At 48.7% G+C, this 19,913-nt stretch overlaps 2 protein-coding genes across 3 annotated transcripts; both read right to left on the reverse strand.

The window, feature by feature from the left end:
• Positions 1-4,830: 4,830 nt before the first annotated feature.
• LOC107295066 (protein SET) lies at positions 4,831-10,026 on the reverse strand. Of its 2 annotated transcripts, none has more exons than XM_015824357.1 (8): positions 9,945-10,026; positions 8,681-8,738; positions 8,007-8,149; positions 7,542-7,645; positions 7,116-7,229; positions 6,179-6,349; positions 5,942-6,088; positions 4,831-4,896 (listed from the first exon to the last, which is right to left on the reverse strand). In XM_015824357.1, the coding sequence occupies exons 1-8, from the start codon at positions 10,015-10,017 to the stop codon at positions 4,873-4,875; spliced, it is 834 nt and encodes a 277-aa protein (XP_015679843.1). In that variant the 5' UTR covers positions 10,018-10,026; the 3' UTR covers positions 4,831-4,872. The 2 variants fall into 2 exon arrangements, with proteins under 2 accessions (XP_015679843.1, XP_015679844.1); XM_015824358.1 differs by having other exon boundaries at positions 4,867-4,896; positions 5,983-6,088.
• Positions 10,027-11,983: 1,957 nt separating this feature from the next.
• UBAC1 (UBA domain containing 1) lies at positions 11,984-19,913 on the reverse strand. Its single transcript, XM_015824352.1, has 10 exons — positions 19,776-19,913; positions 17,455-17,575; positions 17,178-17,251; positions 16,553-16,660; positions 15,310-15,412; positions 14,723-14,831; positions 14,089-14,323; positions 13,182-13,268; positions 12,498-12,636; positions 11,984-12,209 (listed from the first exon to the last, which is right to left on the reverse strand). Exons 1-10 carry the CDS (start codon positions 19,911-19,913, stop codon positions 12,094-12,096), a joined length of 1,230 nt encoding a protein of 409 aa, XP_015679838.1. The 3' UTR covers positions 11,984-12,093.

A 19,913-nucleotide genomic window follows, 5' to 3' on the forward strand; every position in this document is an offset into this window, starting at 1 on the left:
AAAGTCACAAAAAAGTCAAAGCCTGCCTGTTTTTTACATGGGTTGCATGAAGGATTGTGTTGTTAACTTTTATTAATAAAGTTGCTAATATTTCTGCAAAAGTCTTTTTTATACCATTTGGCCTGTACATTGATAGTCAGGATGACACGACATAAGGAAAAAGAGGCAAGGAGGGAGAAGGAAAACTTAACACACTGGATAACTACTACGTCTCTTAAATTATTCAACCAGTGAGATATCACTCAACGAGTATTTTTAATAGAGTTGGTATATGATGGCTCTACTGCACTCATTTCACTTTTAACAGCAGTTATGTTACAAAAAGTGTTTTTTTTCTATTTATGATACATATAGTACCCCCCCTTTCTCCATGGATTACAAGCAAAAAAGGATATTTCAGGGAGGGAAAGAGGGAGGGAGGGAGAGAGGAATCAGAGAAGAGATATATAGAGAGATGGATAGACAAATGGATAAGCAGGTGAAATACAGATGAGATAAAGAGATATAAAATGTGAAGATATAGACAAAAGAGAGATACAAAGATGAAAGAGAGAAAAGGTGGATAAAGATATAGATGAAATAGAGATAGATGGATAGATGAGATAGATAGATAGATGGTAGAAAACCTGTCTGGATGTTGCTAAACTACAACTCCCAGCAGCCTCAAGCCAGAGTAAGGGATGCTGGGGGCTGTGGTCCAACAGCATCTGGAAATCTATGTTTGGCACCATCTCTAATTTTCTTCTATCATGCTCTTGATAAAGATTAGTGAATGAAAGAAGTTGACATGAGGATCAAGATGAATCCCCCTTGAAGGCACCAAAGACCTTAGCCAAGCTCTTCATTGTGTCTCCTCCTCAGGTTTTCCAATATCACTTGGGGGATCTCCATCTTCTGAAATGCTCCGTGTAGTTGCTTCTAAAGTTGGCCTGTGTTGTGTCAGACTCGGGCACAGCTACCCAACCTTTATGATTGTGGCACTGAAAGCCAGAGTGGAAAGACACACATCTGAGAAAGTCCTCAGTGCATCCTCAGAGCCAACCCAAGGACCCGGGTCCTACGAGCAAGGAATTCACGGCTTCCAAACAACATCCTTTGTGTAGCCGTGCAAACCCATTGTGTGAAGGTGTGGTATCTTAGCACGCTTACATCCCCCATGGAGGACAACCTAATCAAATATAAAATCCCAGCTATTTGAAAGAGAAATGGCAATAGACCAACATAAGGTTGACCTTGGGGAAGATAGAGATTGTTAGCAAAATGGGAGGTCAGCTCAAGAAACAAGACCACATCAGAATGAAATTTAACTAGGCTACGCTTGGCATAAAAGGAAGCGAGAGAAAACACCAGGCTTTCCAGATGCTGTAAGAGCTGGTCTCAATGCGCTCTCCTCTGCCTCTGCGCGCGCACGGGCAGGTTGAGCATGTCGCTGGTTCCCCTCACCCGGTCGCGAACTGAGGAGAAAACCCTAGGAGTTTATTTTATTTTATTTTTTAAAAAAACCTTTCCACTGGGTGCCTGGAAAAAAAAGGGAGCCACAGAGTCCATCAGTGGCTCTTCAACAAGGTCTCCATATTTGAATGCAATTGGCTGTTTAATTAAAAGCAGGGTGCACAGTAAATTGGAACAAATGCAAAGTAAAACCCTAGGAGTTTATTTTATTTTATTAAAAACCTTTCCACTGGGTGCCTGGAAGAAAAAGGGAGCCACAGAGTCCATCAGTGGCTCTTCAAGAAGGTCTCCATGTTTAAATTCAACTGGCTGTTTAATTAAAAGCACGGTGCACAGTAAATTGGAACAAATGCAAAGAAAACCCTAGGAGTTTATTTTATTTTATTTAAAAAAACCTTTCCACTGGGTGCCTGGAAGAAAAAGGGAGCCCCAGAGTCCATCGGTGGCTCTTTAACAAGGTCTCCATGTTTAAATGCAACTGACTGTTTAATTAAAAGCAGGTGTGCAGTTATTCAAGTGGGACTTATTCTTCATTTTAACACAAATGGCTACATACACGTAATGCCCCCCAGGGACGAACCTTTGTTTAGCGAGTGTTCACAAAAAGGAACTAATTCAGAAAGGCTACTGACCTCAAAGACAGGCAAAACGGCGACCAAAAAGAGGCCTCTGCAGCCACGCGGCTCGGATAGAAGAAGCCGGAAGTGCGGGGGGTTTTTTTTTTTTGGGTGCCTGGTCACATGACCGAATCAGATTGGGTGATTTTTGCAAGATCTTTTTTGCTTTTGCTTTCCTGGAGCTGCCTGGAAGACCTGCTGCTTGCTGGGCTTCAGAGCTAGAATTACTTCTGTAATTTTAAAATATTCTTTTTTGTTCCTCTGTGGACCTGTCCTTCTGTCGTTTGGAATCCCTTTGGGAACTGCTCTGCTTCCTATTGTGCTGATAAGTGCAGCACTTTGCAAGATGGTTTGTTTGCATCTGCCTGACATTGGTAGCCTGTGGCTGCTGCCGCCTCCTCTCCCTGGCACAGACCCAGCAGAGATTCTGCTGACCCCTTACTGCAGGGGTCTTCCCCCCTGGCCCTTGCATGACTGTGGACTTCAACTCCCAGAATCCCTCAGCCAGGATGCTTTAAGACAGAGGTCTTCCAACGTGGCCCTTTGATGACTTGTGGACTTCAACTCCCAGAATTCCTCAGCCAGGCATGCTGGCTGAAGAATTCTGGGAGTTGAAGTCCACAAGTCATCAAAGGGCCACATTGGAAGACCCCTGCGTTACCGGAAGGAAATCCACCGCCCACCCCATTTTGGATTTTGCCTGGAGAGGCTTGTGCTGATCAGGGGCAGTGGGTGTTTTTTTTTTTTAGGTTTTAAATTTAAATTGCCTCCAGACTAGATGACCTCAAGGTCCCTTCCATCTCAGTTACCGTTGCAAGCTGGCAATTCTGTAAACTCTACCCCCATCTCCCTCTGCATGCCTGGTCGGAGACTCTTAAGATAGTGGCCAGCAAGTGTTGTTTTTTAAAAAAAGGTTTTAAATTTAAATTGCCTCCAGAAGTTGTGGGTGTTGAGAGGGACAATGAGAGGGAGGGGGGGAAGGAAGGATCAAGAAAAAGAACAGGGAAGGTGGGAGGAAATATCAAAGGATGGATGGAAGGCTGGGAGAGGGCAGAAGTCATTATTTCAAGACATTTTTTTTCTGAGTAAAAGATGCTGTAAAGAAAGATCCAAAATAAAATTGAGTTTGGCTGCACCAATGTAACAAATCGTATCTCATTTTTTTAGCAGGCAACGCTTGCTATTTGAGACTGTCTTTCAAAATCATAGATGGGATTTACTTATATGCCACTTTACCAATTTTTCAAATACAGTTTAATTTGCTGGTCTCAACTATGCTAGAGCTGCATTTTAGTTTTATCGACTTCATACATAACAGCGGTTTAAAAACTTGGGCCAGTGGCACAAAGGCTCAAGAGGAACATAATAATCCCCATGAGCTCTGCCCACATTTCCCAATGGAAACAACGCTTTTAATTCAAGCCACTCCGAAAGGCCAATCCAGTGAGGATCTTTATTGATATCAACAGATGAAGTTACACAATTCTTCCTACATTGAATTAAAATTTAAAAAGCATCACTCTAGGATACCTCAAGCATCTTCATCTCCCCAGAAATCGTTGTTTGGAAAACAAGCCAGTTTATTCATGGGCTGCCAAGTTTTTCCACCACAGAGAAACAGCCAGTCACAATTCACAGGGAAATAAAAATAAAAGGAATGATGTTTAGCCTGAACCTGGACCCCACCAGCCCCAAAGTGATGATACTGGAGAGGGGAAGGGGGTTGCAACTGCTTGCACAACCAACGCTTTGGCTTTCGCGTCCCTTGTGATGTATTTTGCTCTAGTGGTATTATGCTGAAACACCAAACTCATCGGGACGGGACCAAAGCAGGCTCTGTTCAGTGAAGACTATTAGCCCCCTTGTGTACACATTAAGTTTTATTGTAACAAAGCAACTTGTACACTTTTTTAACGTTTAAAACTGAGCATCTTTCTTTTTTCCAGTGAAACAAAAAAAAAGTTGAAAAAAAAACCCAAAACAAGGAACGAAATTACAGTAGAGAATGTAAATTCCAAATAAGATCCTACGGGGGGTTTGCTGATTCTCCGTCAAGTGGAAGGGCTGAACTGTAATCATTAGGAGAGAATTTAATTAATTTTTTTTCATTTTAAAGTGTCGTCTTAAACTGCAAAGATGTTTGTTAAACATCACGATTAAACATGCCAAAAGGAGAAGAAGCCATGTTTTGTCAAAATGCCCATTTAACCCACCCCAACATCTGAAACCCACCCCTTGCTTACCCTGTCTATAACCCCCCCCATATTTTTTTTTTTAGCTTTTTTCATTTTTTTTAAACAAGAGAAATAGACAGATACATGTTGGTAAATGCTAACTGTCCATATTCACATAAGAGACACAGTGTAATCTCTGAACCCAATCAATATACAGAGAGAGAAGGAAAAAGCTAGATTCTATGCACTACCACACAGGGGGGCCTAGCACTCCGCAGCCTCCGGCAGGAGCAGACGGTTCTCGTTCTTCCCCACAGAACACAGTGCGCTGATGCCACTGACAGTTTTTTTTTCTTCTTTTTTTTTTTTCGTTTCAAAAACAGGGATTAAAAAAATTGAAATGGGTCGAGATTCTCTTCCACTGTATTCTGCTCAAGATATTTTTCTCCAAAATTATTTGTGAACCATGGTGAAGAGAAGAAAGAAAAGACCTCGGGAGAACAATGCGACTGAGCACAAGAGGGCGGGCGGGGGGGATGGAAGGGGGGAAGGAATAAGACAGCAATTTGCTCCCAGGGACTGGTGGAGGGAAAAGGGAAGGTGGGACTGTGGTTGGAATCTGTCAGTGTTCAGTCGTCATCTCCTTCATCCTCCTGTGGAAAGAAAACCAACACTTTCAAATAAATGGTTGGTTAAGTAATGGTTAAATAAACCACCCGCTTGTCACGTTTCCTTTGCTTTACACTCTTGTGGCCCGTCAAACCAGGGAAGCAAGCAGCAATAAGGGGGTTAGTTTGAACAAACTTAATCTAAGGCTCTTATTACTGAGGCATGCTTAGCGCTGTTCCATTTGGGGATTGTGAATCCTATTAATGGCTCTGGGGTCCTAGTCTGAAGTTCTTTTAGGCTGTAGTGGTACAGGCACTGCCAACAAATAGATTACACTAAAAGATGAACCTCAACTTGAAATGACCACCACCCACTAAGAGAGAGAAAAAAATATTAACACCACTGTTCTATTTTGACCGGAGGCAATTTTCAAGAGGAAAAATCAACGTTCCTTTTAGCTAAATAGGGTGAGGAGTGGGCTTTGGCTGTGCAAACGAATGAAGGGAGAGGCTCCTTTTGGTGCCTTTGGGCCAAGCACGAAAGGAGGTCCTGTGGAGCAGGGTTTCCTGACCTCAGCAACTTTAAAGGTGTGCGGACTTCAACTCCCAGAATTCTCCAGCCAGGCTCTGGAGCATAATATGACCTAAGTAAAATAGCAGGTTACACCACGTACAGGAGAAAAACCATTAACTGGTGCTTATGCAACTTGCCCAGTGGCATTTCTCCCCTATATTGGTAGCAATACATCAGTTCATGGCAATGAAAGAAACGTTTCCTTCCAAATCAATTCGTGTGCCATCAATAAGCTAATTGTGCTAAGCCAATCCTGTATATATACTTTGAATTACAGGGGAATTTACCAGCAAAAATCAAGCCTCCTGCTGGCTGACACGAAGGCGAGTTATACAAGTTGCAATTGTAACTACAGCAGCGGCCGAATTCGAACTCCTAATCAGCCAAAGCAGTGGTATATGGTGGAAGTATTCCGCCCAGGGAATCTCCAAAGACTAGTTCTGTTCTGAGCTTAAAGTTCAGGGCAACACAAGGTCACTAACTGCCATCCCAAGAGGGAAATCTTAGAGCTCTAACCTCTCCTTCTTCTCCCTCATCATCATCTTCATCTTCCTCACCCTCATCTTCATCACCTTCCTCATCGATGTCCTCCAAGCCTTCCTCCTCTTCGTCGTCGTCATCGTCCTCCTCTCCCTCACCTTCTTCATCATCCATATCAGGTACCTGGTTGGGCAGAAACAGAGTTAGCAAAGGGCCCCCTGCGCCTTAGACAGCCGCGCAACCGGCGGGCGGGTCTTCCCGGCGGACGCTCACCAAGTAGTACTGCAGTGGATTTGGCCAGATGTCGTCCTTGATGACCTCCCCCAGTTCATCGGCGCCCGCATCAGAGTGGTCGGTGAACCAGGTGAAGAAGCTCTCCGGTTCTTCATGCTGCCTCTTTCTGCTGGCCTTGTTCTGCGTCTGGCTGGAGCGCTTTGTCAGGTCCTTGGGTCCGGAAAACGGGGAAAGATTAACAACCCCTCCCATCCGCCTGTTTTCTGCCACAACTGCTTCGGTGTCAATTTACAACCCGATTTGTTATTAAAAAGTTAGCAATTATGTAACTCCCCCCCTCCCCCAACACAGCAGATCCATTTGATGTTTCTGCTACAATTTGGAAGTTGAGCTCATCTGCCTCGCTTCCTTTGACCGTCTATCGTGGCACAGAAGTCAATAACTGTGAAGGAAGGAAAGCAGAGCTTCGTGCTGGGAATGGCGGACGACAATTACAAATATTGCAGCCAGTTACAATTCAAGCGTTATGGAAGGAGCAACTGCAGGCAGACACGACCTGCAAGTTATTTCTCTCACCGTGAATTTAAAGGAAAAAAAAATCACAAATATTGAATGACCCCAAAGGAAGTCAACATAAAGCTTAAAAACAGTCCCTGGACAAACCAATTCAGTTCCAATTTTTCACACTTATCATTTCCATTGGCCTGTAGCAGACTGATCATGGCTTCCGACTGAGACCCTCCCTTTCATGTTATAGGGTGGGATTCCACCTGACTTGCTGCCGAGAATTGTAAGGAACGACCCCCAATGGCTTATTCCGTGTAGTAAAAGATACGATAGTAAAAGAGTCTGGGAACACTTTTTCCAACTCTACACGTTTTATTAAAAGCCATCAGCTTTCGTGAACTTCTGCTACCACTCCCCCTTTTTTTTAACTATTACATATGATGATTTTATACTTAATGGAGTTAATTACCTTCCCAGATTTCCATTTGATTTCACTGGACTTGGATGAGGGGTCTCCACTTTCGTTCAGATGAAACTCTTTGGAGAGCATCTTGTTTTCAAAATAGGGATTCTCATCAAAATACTGCATTTAAAGGAACAAAAATAGAAACACTGAAATTTACACATTGCGTGTACGTAGCGTGATTTCTAAATTGCTTACCATCCATACATTAAGCTTATGCACGTTTCCCCTGCACAACTCAAGTGTAGATTGTTCCAACCACCACCACCCCGCCCCCCAATCACCAACAAGCACCTCAAAAGGGTTGTAAACGCATCCTATGGAGGATATCTTGAGACATGCTACGTAGAAAATGTATTCCAAACAGCATTTTAAAAAAAAATTACACAACTGGAAAAAAGTGTAAAAATGGTGCCGTACGCCTGTACTTACAAAATCTATTCTGTAACCTGATTTGATGTCCTCAAACTCTGTCACCTCAACTCTGATCAAATAATGCAATGCCTCTTCATCTTCCTCTCCCAGCAGTGCAGATACTAAAGCAGGAAGATGAAATTTATGTTACAAATAGTTTCATAGGAAGCCACTTTCTCATTAATCACATCTATTTCTCTCTCAAATGTACGCTTCCCTACTAAATTTCTACATTAAGTGTTCTAAAATGCTAAATTTAACAGGGAATTAGGATGAACAATACTAGGCACGTTCACTGCTTTATTTATAAAAATAATAATGCAGGGATTAAAAAAAATCTAAAATCTAATCAAAAATAGGAAGTAACTCAATGACTTTTGCATTTTAAAACTTTCATTTTGTATGTGATATGAAAGATTACAAGTCACTTAAAAATTGTTTTGTAAGTTTCCAGGTAAAAATACATAAAATAACTTTGCTTACCTTGTGGGTGGTTGACAAATGTTGTAACCCAAAAGTTGGGGATTTTGGCGATCAATTCTGACCTTTTCTGGAAGAATGGTTGGCGGAGTTTGTTGTATTTCTGTTCTACTTTCAAAATTTCCTCACTGGCTTGTTCGTTCAGTCTGAACACAAGATTTAAACACGTGTAAAAACCTTTATGCAGTACTTAAATCTGGAGTACTAAGCAGGTTTTAACCCAACATGGAACCTTTCACATAGCGAAATGCCAAATCCACACTTTCATCATAAAATGTAACATTTATCAAAGACAGATTTTGTTTTGGCCTTAGGTAGAAAATTTCAGCTGAAAAGGTCCAGCGCACAAAAGAAATAAATTGAGCATTAAATAGTTTTAATTGTTCTGCATGAGAGCTCTTGTTTTGCAGAAATAATGTTACAATTTATGTCAAATCCTCAAAACATTGGGAGGAAAACTGAAACAGGCAAATTGTGTTACATTGTAAAAAAGGGACTTTTCTCAACAAATTCCAAGCAAAGGTTCAAGTTCAATATACTGAAATTCTTTATATTAAAAACCATCTCCTTATGACATCGTATCAAGCTAATTATGAAATCAGGAAAAAATATTTACAATACAATCCTTTTACAGGATGGCAAACTAACCACAAAACAGATTTAAAAGCATAGTTTACCTGTCTATTTCATTCTGTACTTCATCAATATGTTCAATCGCTTCCTGCTGCTCTTTGTCTGGGGGGTGGGAGAAATAAAAGTTTATTGAAGCCCCTACAAAAAGGATCAAACTGGGGACAAGGCAATGTTTTGAAAACATCACACATTGCGTCAAGCCCCCAGACCTTCCGCTAAGTGTTCATAAGGGCTGAAATCCGGCCCCCTTAAAACAGATACAACCGCCCCCTCCCTGCAGGAAGGGAAGCCCCTGCATCTGGAGCAAGCGCTTAGCTTAAGGCCGTCCACGTTGCCCCCGCCCACAAATCCGCTGAGGGGGGCATGCAAGAAGGGGATCCATCCCTTCCCCTCGGCCTAGCAACCTGACCACGTGACTCTGGACCAGCCCCTTCCTCCCAAGCCCAGCCCACCTCGCAGGGTAGTTGTGCCGGGAAAAAAAGGAGGCAGGATGCTCAGGCCAGCCCCCGGCCTCGAATAAAAAGGCGGGATGCTGAAATCTTATCCCAGGGGGCATAAAAAAGGCCAAATACACTCCAGAGAACATCTGGCTGTGCCCTGAGCCCTAAGAGGAACCGCCCCGCGCTTCTGCTTCCGGTCCATCCGCCTCCCCCCTCGCGGGAGCAAAACCCCCCCCCCCGCCCCAAGGATGAAACCAGCCGCATCGAATGGCGGGAAAAAGCCCCCTCCCCCACCCTAACAAAGTTCCCCCCCCGATCCGCTGCAGCAGCAGCTCCTGCAGCCAGAAGGCGCCCCCCCTCTTCCTCCCCCCGGGGGGGTGATGTTGGGAGAAATAACCCCTTTCCTCCCTCCCCCCCCGCCAAGCCACCTGCCGGCCCCCAAGCCCCCCCCGGCACGTGCGCCCCTCGCGGGGGGGTCGGGGGCGCCTGATGGGGGCGCCCCCCCAGCCCCGGCAGGCGGGGGGGCTGGCACGTGGCGCCCCCGGAGAGCGCGGCCCCCGGCCATGCGGCGAGCGCAGCCATCATGGCGGCCCGATCGGCGAAGGGGGGCGGGAGGAGGGAGGGAAGGAGGGAGGGAGCGGCGCCATCGGGCCGGCCGGGCCTCGCTGGGCGGCAGACAAAAGGGGCGCCGAAGATGGCCTCCTCCTCCTCCTCCTCGGGCCGAGCCAGCGATCGGCGGGCCAGGCCGCACATCCGGCCTCCTCCTCCTCCTCCTGCAGCCCGCCGCCGTTCGCGCCTCCGGGGAAGATGGCGGCCGCGCAGAGGGAAGCAGGCGGCAAGGGAGGCGGCAGGCCCCGCCCGCGCCTACCGGAGATCTCGTCGGCCCCGTCGTGGTTGGAGTTGAGCTCCTTCTTGGTGACTTTGGCCGCCGGCGCCGACATGTTGAGGGAGGAGGGAGCGCGGAGCCTCGCCTCGCCTCAGACCGGCCTGGCCCGGCCGCCGCGCTCCTGCCGCCGCCGCCGCCGCGCTCTCCCCGGCTCTCGCTCGCCGGCTCTCGGCCGCGCTCCGCCCGCTGGCCCGCAAGGCCGCGCTTCGACCGAGGCGGCGGTGGGTGGCCGAGCCCGGGTCGCCTCACGCGATGACCGCCGCCGCCGCCGCCTCCTCAGGCTCCTCCAGGCGAGGGGCGAGCGCTGCGCAGGCGCAGAGAAGTGCTTTCTCTCCTCGCCCTCGCGCGGCCGCCAGCAGACTGAAGGCGCGCACGGCGACTGCGCAGAGCAAGGCCCGACTCGGCCGCTTCTCCCGCCCCCTGAGACGCGCAGGCGCAGAGGCGGCCCCTCCCGGACGCTGGGCGACGGCGAGGGGGGCACCGCGCACGCGCGGCCGGCCTCTTCTCCGCGGCGCGCGAAGGCCCGCGGGGGAGCGCGCAGGCGCGCGCGGGGCCTGTAAGCACTCTCCCCAATCGGGTGGCAGCAGGAGAGAGGATGAAGTCGAGCCAAGCCGCATGCGCGGCTGAGAGACGGAGAGAGAAAAAGAGAGGGAGAAAGAGAAAGACGTCAACGCGGCTCTCTCGTTCCCGCCCTCCGCCTGTCGGCCTTCTGCGCAAGCGCACGGCCGCCTTCCCCCCCCCGAGTAATGGAATAAAGAGGTCAAGTGGCCCTGCTCGAGAAGAAAAGCGTTCTGCGCAAGCGCGGTGGCGCGGCTTCTCCCCCCCTCCCTTCTTGAAACGCGCTTTTTTTTTCTTCCAGCGGGAGATGTTTTGAGTGATGGGGCGGAGCTGAGGGCGGAGAGCCCGCCCCTCTCCGCTCTGGATTGGTAGCCGAGGGTTACAATAGGCAGCGCAGAGGCTGGGAATGGGCGGAGCGATCTGGCTCTATCTAGTCTGATGCCCGCGGGGGCGAGCGAAAAGTAGGGCGGCGGGTGCGCATGCGTAGGCTGCTGCGCGCGGGAGTTTCCTGCCCTTTTGTGCGCTGGGAGGGGGGGGCTCTTCAGGTTGCTTTGGGGCTGTTGCATGCATGGCACATGTTGCACATTACACGCCTCCGGCCTTTCCTGCAAATAACACACGCTGGTGCAGAAAGGCTCCCCTTTCCAAACTGGGGGGGGATGCAATTGGAGAGCAAGTGCCCCCCCCGTTCAGGCATGCCCTTGCAAGGGAAAGCAAAGCATGCCCATAACTGCAGCCCCCCCTTTTCCCCAGGTGCCTGGGGGCTGCAAGGAAATGCTGGAGAAAATGCAAATTTTTCGAGCTTCGCAATCATTAAACCAATCTTTCCCCCCTAAAGGCAGAGCAGAATCAAGACTTTAGTGGGTGCCAATTTACTTGGGGCAGACCCCAAACAGCCCCCTTCTTTTAATTCCCAAGAGGCAGAATCGGAAGAGTTGAAAGAGACTATGGAGGTCTTCCAGGTAGTCCAACCCCCTTCCCCAGAAGGAGACCCTATACCACCATTTCAGACAAAAGTTAGGATCTTTAACATTCCCTGAGGCAGGACTGGCTGAGGTGGGGAACCCGGGCTGGGTCTGGTAAAGCAAAACTCTCAGGCCATCAGTTTAAAAACTCTTCTGTATTTTACAACAGAAATAACTTAAGAGGAGAAACCAACATCTCGAGAAAGAGCTCGCGTGCAAACGAAGCCCGAGCCGTTTCCGAAGCTCTGCATGTACGGACGAGGCTGTGCTATTTTTTCCAATTGTTGGATTCCTAATTGCAAACGCCTTTTCCAGTTATAACGACGGATCATTTTCTGATTTTCTTTTTTTTTAATAAAAACACTTGAAAGAAAAGGAAACGGCCTCTCATTCAACCGTCTCCTACTACACCTAAAAACAGAGAAACGGCGCAGGGCGTAAGCCAAAAGTGGAACCAAACTGAAAGTCTGTAACACGTCAATCCAAAGACTCAAAAGGAAAAAGAAAACACGCGTCGGGCTCGGCCGGCCATCGGCGTCCCGGGTTCGTTCTGGGATCGGAGCAAAGCGGCAAACCCAACAGGGCGGAGCGGAGATGGCCGGAGCCCTCTAGGTGCGATTCAACGTCTGGAAGATTCGGGAGATCTGTAACATGACCGGCCCGGTTTCCGGGTCGTTCATCCACTGCGTGCTGTTCAAGGGGTTTTCCAGCATGTCTTCAAAAGCTGCCGGAGAAAAGAGAGAGGATGGAGGCAGTGCTGCAAAGGGTTATAAATGCGAGCTGATCGCCCACCACGCACGTGCAACCAGTAAAGTTTCTGTTACTTTAATCAAGTGTTTCCCAACCTTCACAATTTTTAAGATGCGTGGACTTCCAGCTCCCAGAATTCTCCAGCAGCACGGGGAATTCTGGGAGTTGAAATTGCAAGAGAAATCTGGATTATAATGCAAGCATTCCTACCTCCCTCATCTCCTCAGCCTGCATCCAATTCCTGGGAAGCCCTGGGACTTACCAAGTAGAGTTTTAGGGTTTGTCAGCCCCAACTGCACCACGGGGTTTTCTAAGATGGCTTGGAAAAGAGGGCTGGCAGGGTCGATCCCCTTGTCTAAATCTTCGGGGGTCGGCTTCCGGTCGCCCAGCAGCCACTCGCACTGAGTGGAGGAAATAAAGACAAAGAATGACCCCTTTGCACCCCTTCAGGTGCCACGTGAGAAGAAGAAGGGTGAGCAACTCCAGGGCAACTGAGTCTGTCGTTTATACTTCTGTAAGTGCCTCGTTTGGCACGGCTACCAAACAGGACAGCTAAACACTTCAACGGATAGTTAAGACAGCAGAAAAAAACAATTGCAAGCAGCCTGCTTTCCATAGAAGACCTGTATATTGTGTGGGTCAGAATGAGGGGTGAGGAAATAGCCACAGACCCCTCGTATCCTAGACATAAACAGTTTCAACTCCTCTCCCTGGGACTCCACTATAGGGCATCACACACTTCTAGGTTGGGGCTCTCTTTAATAAGTTTCCACCAGTTACTTCTCGTCCTGCCTTCAGGGGCTTTGGAGATTAGGTCAACCCCCTTTTCTCTGTGACAGTCCCTCAAATATTGGAAGAAGCTATCACATCCCCCATGGATTTAAGCCCCCTGGATAGGCAGCCTGTAAGAAGGCAGCCAACCCTGCAGAAGTTGCGAGAGACTCACAGCGGCGTTTTGCTGGTTGTTGTTGACCCTGAGGGCGTCCACCACTTCTTTCTCGTCAAAGCCCATCTCCATTAAGGCCGCCACTGCCTGAAAAAGAACCATGGAAATGCTTACACTGGTTGCCCAACTAAATCCATTTCTTGCATCCCATTCCTGGACCCCCAAGGCCAGTGGCTACTTTTGGATGGAGCAAAGACATGCACGGCTCCCATAAAATAACGGGGGGGGTGGCTGTTTTAGGGGGAGAGGAATTCAAAACAGGCCATCAGCTGGTGGGAAAATGGGATTACAGATGAGCAGGTTACTGGCAGGAGACACCAAATGGCCAGCCTTTGGCTCCTTACACCACTCTGGCTCCAGCAGAAATAAAAAATAACATTTTAAAAGCTGGAGGCTTTCTCCACTAGATACGCCACGTGGGTAGGGAGTTCTGGGGAGGACATTTAATTCCTTCTCTGGAGCGAGAACAAAAACAAACCAGTTGGGAAAAGTCTTTTTTATGTCGTTGGGAATGAATGAGAACAGGGCAGGAACGGCTGAGAGAGGGGTGGGGGTGGGGGCTCCTCCACCAGCTGTCCTGAAAAATTAATACAGGTAATGTTCGAGGTATGACTGTTAATTGAGCCGGGCCACAACAGTTGTAATGTGGGGCACCGTGTGACCGGCCCCAATTTTACGACTTTTTTTTTTTTTTGCAGCGGTCATTAAAGCGAACGTATCGTTCATGGCAGGCCGGTTTTTCCCAGAAACTGGAAGTAAAAAAGCTTTACAGCCACAAGGATTGTAAGCTGAGGACGGCCAAGGCAGGAGACGGGCTCCCCGGAGCAGTTCCGGACGGCGAGTATCCCGGGGTGTGTGTGTGTGCAAACGGGCCGGCAAGCGGAAAAACCCGGAGCAGGGAGAATACCCGTGGATCCGGACGAAACTCTCGTTTCCTTCGTATCTTCTTAAATATTTCCGTCAGCTCGTCTCTGGGCTCCTCCAGGGCGGCTGCTGAGCCGGCCCCGTTGACCGCCGGGGGGAGGGCAGGCCCCGCTTCTTCAGCTGCGCTTTCCACGGGGACGTGGCCGGGCATGGGAGCGTCAGCCGTGGGGTCGTCTGCATGCTCAATGAGCCACTCCATGGCCTGAGTCACGGACATGCTGCAGGGCGAAGGACACACGTCAATACACGGAATAATCAATAATAATAGATAACCAGGATAATAATATGCAACAGAGACGAATTCCTTGTGTGTCCAATCACACTTGGCCAATAAAAAAATCAATTCAATTCTATCTTCTGTTTCTCTTCTCTTCTTCTTGGAGGTCTTCTAATCCACCCGCCCCCCCCCCGCAGGAGACCTTTTTCACAACACGCTCATTGCAATTGTGGAAAGAGAAGCACGTTGGCCCGATTCCTGACCCAGGAATTGGGGGGGGGGTGTTGTTGGCAGAGACACACACCCAGGACGACGTCATGGGGGAACTGGGCACTGCCCTGTTCCGTGTTCTATGCCCTGACGTGAGCCCAACGGTGCCCCCCCCCCCGGTGCCACCTACTGGCTGAGGCGGAGGGCTTTGATGGCTCTGCTCTCAGGAAAGCCCATTTCGGTCAGCTGGCGCAGAGCAATCTCGTCCACTCGGTCATCCTCGTCTTCATCCAACATGGCTGGGGAAAGAAAAAGGGCCGGGTAAGGACGGGCTGGATTCTGTAGGTTGTCTCTGTCTAGCAACCATTCAGGGAGTCCTCAGCTTACAACCATTCATTGAACAATCACTCGATACTGAACGGTTCGTTTAGTGGCCATTCAAACTTAAAAACAGCCCTGAAAAAAAGGGACTTATGACCATTTTTCACTGCATCTGTGGTCACGTGAGCAAAATATGGCAAGGACTTTTCTTGGGACTTTGGGCCAATCACCCAGAGACGGTGAGTTTTGGTTCTGCCTTAGGAATGAAAGCTGGCTGAGTGGCTTTGGGACAGATTCTCTCTCTCTCTCAGCCCAGCCCACCTCACAGGGTTGTTCTGGGGAAAATAGGAGGAGGAGGAGGAAGGTGTGTTGGATATATTTGCCAACTTGAGTTATTTATGAGAATAATAAAGGCAGGATGCCAATCAATAAATATTCCCCCCCCCCCCCCCGCACCGTTTGCCTTCTTGAAGAGCTCGACAGCATCCGGGTTCAAGGCTAAGAGTTTCTGGGCCACTTCGATGAGCGAGACCAAGATTTTCCGAAGCTCCGTCTGAAACTAGAAGGAAGAAGAAATCAACACGTCTAAAGACGCTTCCCCCAAATCCCCCTTTCCTTTCCTTTCCTTTCCTTCTTTCCTTTCCTTGGCACTCTGCCATTAGCCCTGACTTTTGGCAGAAGAATTAATTTCAGTTTAGTTGATTTTTTCAATGCACGGTATTCCTCCCCCCCCCCTTTTTTTTTTTTTGCTTTAGTTTGCCAGGGCCCTTGAGACTCTCAAAAACAATTATTTGCCTTTTGAAAACCACCACTGGGCCTGGGCGTTTTATTACAATTCTTCTATGGATACACATTTCTAAAACTGCCCGTTTTGCGGCTACCTTGACATTTATGGCTCCCGCTTCTAAGAGAGGGATTCTCAGCCATGCTCAAGGCTCACCCTTCACCCACCCACCCCACAATGCCTGCTGTCTTTAAGAGCTCAATTAGAGCTGAAATGAAATTAGCGCCTTGACCAACGACAAGGACGTGGGGTGGATTTGTTCACTGGCCTGGTTCCAGATTGTGATTCACAGGGATTATCACCCTGCCCGAGCTGTCAATTCTCTTTTAAGGAAGCGTCCAGATTGGCAATACGGGGAGTCCTCAACTTACAACTGAGTCCAAAACTTTATGTTGCTAAGCGAGACAGTTGTTGAATGTGTCGTGGCGGTTGTTAAGTCACCCCCCCTTCCATCCCCCCATGCAACTGGCTTGATTTTAGGACCTTTTGTGTGACGGTCGAATCCCTAAGGATTTTTGGGGGGGGCTGGAAAAAAAACCCCATCAGAAATGTTCTTACGCAGCTGGCTGTAAAGTCAAGCCATTTCTGAGTGCCTGTAAAACAGTCATGGAGTGTGTCAGGGGGTGTTGCTGTCACAACTGGATCATAGGTAACTTTTGGGACCCATCGTAACTTTGAACAATTGCTAAGCGGCCAGTCATAAGACAAGGACTACCTGTATTCCAATACATCTTCTTCACCTGCAGCTGAACAAAAGCAAGGGCGGCTGCACAAAGAACGGGACTGCCTCCTCCCACTGTGGTTCCCCCTCCCTGAGACTATTATGGGATGGCCAGACAGCCCTGTTGGGGCTGGAGAGAACCGGGCTGAGCGGCAGCCTCCCGCCCCCCCCCCCCGGAGAAGCCAAGCACTCACGTCTCTCATGTTGTGGTGGGCCACGCTCCGATCCACGCTGTGGGAGGGGAGGCTGGTGGTGGCTTTCAGGATTGCCTCCTTGTCGGGTGCCTTCGGCTCCTGCTTCCGCTGGACGGGAAAGGAATCAATGTTCAGACAACCCCTTGGCTCCAAACATCAGCCCTTTGACTGTTGACCGCTACTTACTCTGGCTGCCCCAAAGGACAACTACGCTTATTTTAAAGATGGGAGGCCCGCCTTATATTCGTTCGTTTGTTTATCTGTCTCCTGCCTTTATTATTTTTGAAATAATTCAAGGTGGCGAACATATCTAATGTACCTTCCTCCTCCTCTTTTTCCCATCACAACAACCCTGTGAGGTGGGTTGGGCTGAGAGGGACCGGCCCAAAGTCACCCAGCCGGCTTTCTTGGCTAAGGTGGGACTAGAACTCCCAGTCACCTGGCGATTGGCCCAAAGTCACCCAGCCGGCTTTCATGACAAAAGCTCATTTTTGCCCAAGTCTCACATAGTAAAGAATCCAGGCTGGTGATGTGACCCAGGGATGAGAAGAGGGAGCAGGTGCCAAAGTGCAGCTTGACGCACAAAGGCCGAGAGTCTTTCCGCATCCCGGCCCTCGGGACTCACCTTTTCCTCGGCAGAGACGTCGGCCATCTTTGGAGGCGCTGGGGGGGCCCTTTTCTTCACCAGGACCAGAACATCTAAGGAGACGAGAAGGAAATAAAGGGAATGAGATGTCACGGCTGGCTTCATTTTCTGCTTTAATAGGATGAAAAAAGTTGGAGGAAGGGGAAAAAACAACAACACAATGTCTTGCCCAGTGCCAAAAGGATCAAAGAATTAACTTTCTGCCTTTCAGAGTTGGCTTTTCTGAACGCCGTGTGACCCCCAGCCGCTCCCTCACCTCGATCCTGAATGTTTTCCTCCGATACCGTCTTGGTGTCACTCAGCACCTTCTCCGAAGCGGCGTGGATGAGTTTGTGGTGCGTCACACATTTCGGGTCCTCGAGGCTGCCTGGCAAGCACTGGGGAGGGGGAAAGGGAGGGGAGGAAGAGCAGGGAAGAGAGTGAACCTTTTAAAGCAGCCTCGTCCTCCTCGTCCGTATGCTTCCTGGGCAAAACAGCCCCTTCTGGGGAAATGTAAAAAACTGGATGGAGAGACAGGATATGGAGGGCTCAAGAGGAGAAGAATGAAAATTACAGGATACATGCAGGTAGTCCTCAACCTATGACCATAATGGAGCCCAACATTTCTGTGGCTAAGCCAGACAGTTTTTAAGTGAATCACTGCAGTTGTTAGTGACACGGTTGTTAAATGAATTTGGCTTCTCCCACTAACTTCGCTTGTCAGAGGGTCTTGTTTGCCTTTTTTTGCACTTAACGACTGAATGATTCGCTTACCTGCAGTAATTCACTTAACAACCATGGGGAAAACATTGTGAAATTGGGCACGACGCACTAAAGAACTAGCTTGTTTTAACAACGGACATTCTGATGCCAACTGTGGTTGTAAATTGAGGATTACTTGTACAGACTGAGCAGAGAAATAATGGGAATTTCTACACATCTATGAGGTTCCTATAGAGCTGAACTGCCTTCCATAACTATGACTTTTTTCTGCGATGTCAGGGCTGGTTTATTTTTATATTCCCCCGCAATGACCTTTTGCAGGCGACAGGAGATGTTATCAGCTGATCCCAAACATAAGGCTTGCCACTCTAGGTAAATGTCTGAGTTAATATCCCTTGCAGCATCCAGATTGGCTGTCTTAAAACTAGAGGCAGAACAGTCATTCGCTAAAATATTGTTCATTTGGAAACCTGTGCCTGTTTCCAAAAGAAAAAAAAAATTAAAATGGAAATGCAAAAAGCTTTCCCTCTTTTCTTAAAATAAAGTGGGCAGATTACCAAAATGAAACCAAAGATTCATTTGGTGTCCCCCAAAAGTTCACCTTACACTCATATCGGCCCATTTTAGGGGTGGTGTTTCCAATGTTTTGAGTCACAGAAGGAAATCATCCAAATACTATACAGCGTGAGCTTGTTTTTAAAACACTTGTATTTTTGCATATGAATATGCAAACTACGCAAAAATTAAATGCACATTTTTTTTCTTTATGGAAAGCATCTGTTTTGGGATATTTCAGTCCTGAAATCTTCTCCCAGTCTTCATTTCCAAAAATAACTTTGAAATGCAAAGTCAGGGTTGGCTCAGGACACATCTGTGTGACTGTTAAACAAGCCAGTTTCTTTCTTTTTTTTTTCTCACAAAGGAAGGGAAAATTGACCTGAATAGACACTCTAGATATGCCCTGGAGATTCCCACCAGGTCCCTAAAGTTTTTTCTGCTGATACTGCCTTTTAAACTTGGTTACTGCAAACATTTTCTTGGGTGTAAACAGCAACTGGGGAGACCAGTTGCTTTCAAGATTAGCTCACCCCACCCTACATTAAGGTGCCACTGAAACACTTCCTCCCCTGCCCAATTTTTTAAACAACCAGTTTAAGCTTCAAAACACTCTAGTGCTCAAGTATATGGTCCTCAGTGAGGGTCCTGCAAACCAATAGAGGTGGCCTAGAAGGGGTGAGAATTGTAGTCTAGCCAGAGGATTATGGGCACTGCCTTCCAGCAGACTGGAAGCACTACCTTCTGCCCGGCTGGGGATGATAGGAGCTGAAGCCCCTGACCTCCAGAGGGCCAGCAGGTCTGGAAATAAACTGTGCTGACTGGGAACCACGGAGGCTGTAGTCAATCCGTCTGGCTCGTTATGATGGGCTATGTAATCCACCCCCCCCCCCGATCAGGAGCTCCACAGGGAGGTGGGCCATAGCGCCGGCTGACGATGATGAGCACTGTGGACAATGCCCTCTAAAGGGCATGAGGAGGTGCAGGGGTCAAATATGATGGGCTATGTAGTGCATCACTCTGACACAAGTCCCAAGTGTGCGTAGGCAATAGTGCCGATTGAGGACGATGGGCACTGGCGTCACCCTCTCTAAAAGGGCTCGGCAGCTCAGGAGGCCGCACTGGCCAAATGAGATGGGCTATGTAGTCCACCCCCTCTGCCAGGAGCCCCAGGTGGGGGCCGACCTAGCCAGGCCGGCTGAGGACGATGGGCACCCTAGCCAGCCCCTTCTGAAGGGCGGCCCGACGCAGTCCGGCCCCTCGGCCGTGGGGCGGCTCCGGCTGCGGACGAGGGGCGCTGTAGTCCCCCCGGGGGCTTACGTGCTTGAGGCAGCGCTCCTTGAGGCGCTCGATGGCCGTGTCCTCCGGGACCTCCTCCAGCCACTCGGCGCCGTCCAGCGCGCAGATGCGCAGCCGCAGCACCTTCGCCGCGAAGATCTTCTCCTCCTGCACGAACAT

Source organism: Protobothrops mucrosquamatus, unplaced genomic scaffold (genome assembly GCF_001527695.2).
Source record: "Protobothrops mucrosquamatus isolate PMUCROS unplaced genomic scaffold, P.Mucros_1.0 scaffold2208, whole genome shotgun sequence".
NCBI classification, from domain to species: domain Eukaryota; kingdom Metazoa; phylum Chordata; class Lepidosauria; order Squamata; family Viperidae; genus Protobothrops; species Protobothrops mucrosquamatus.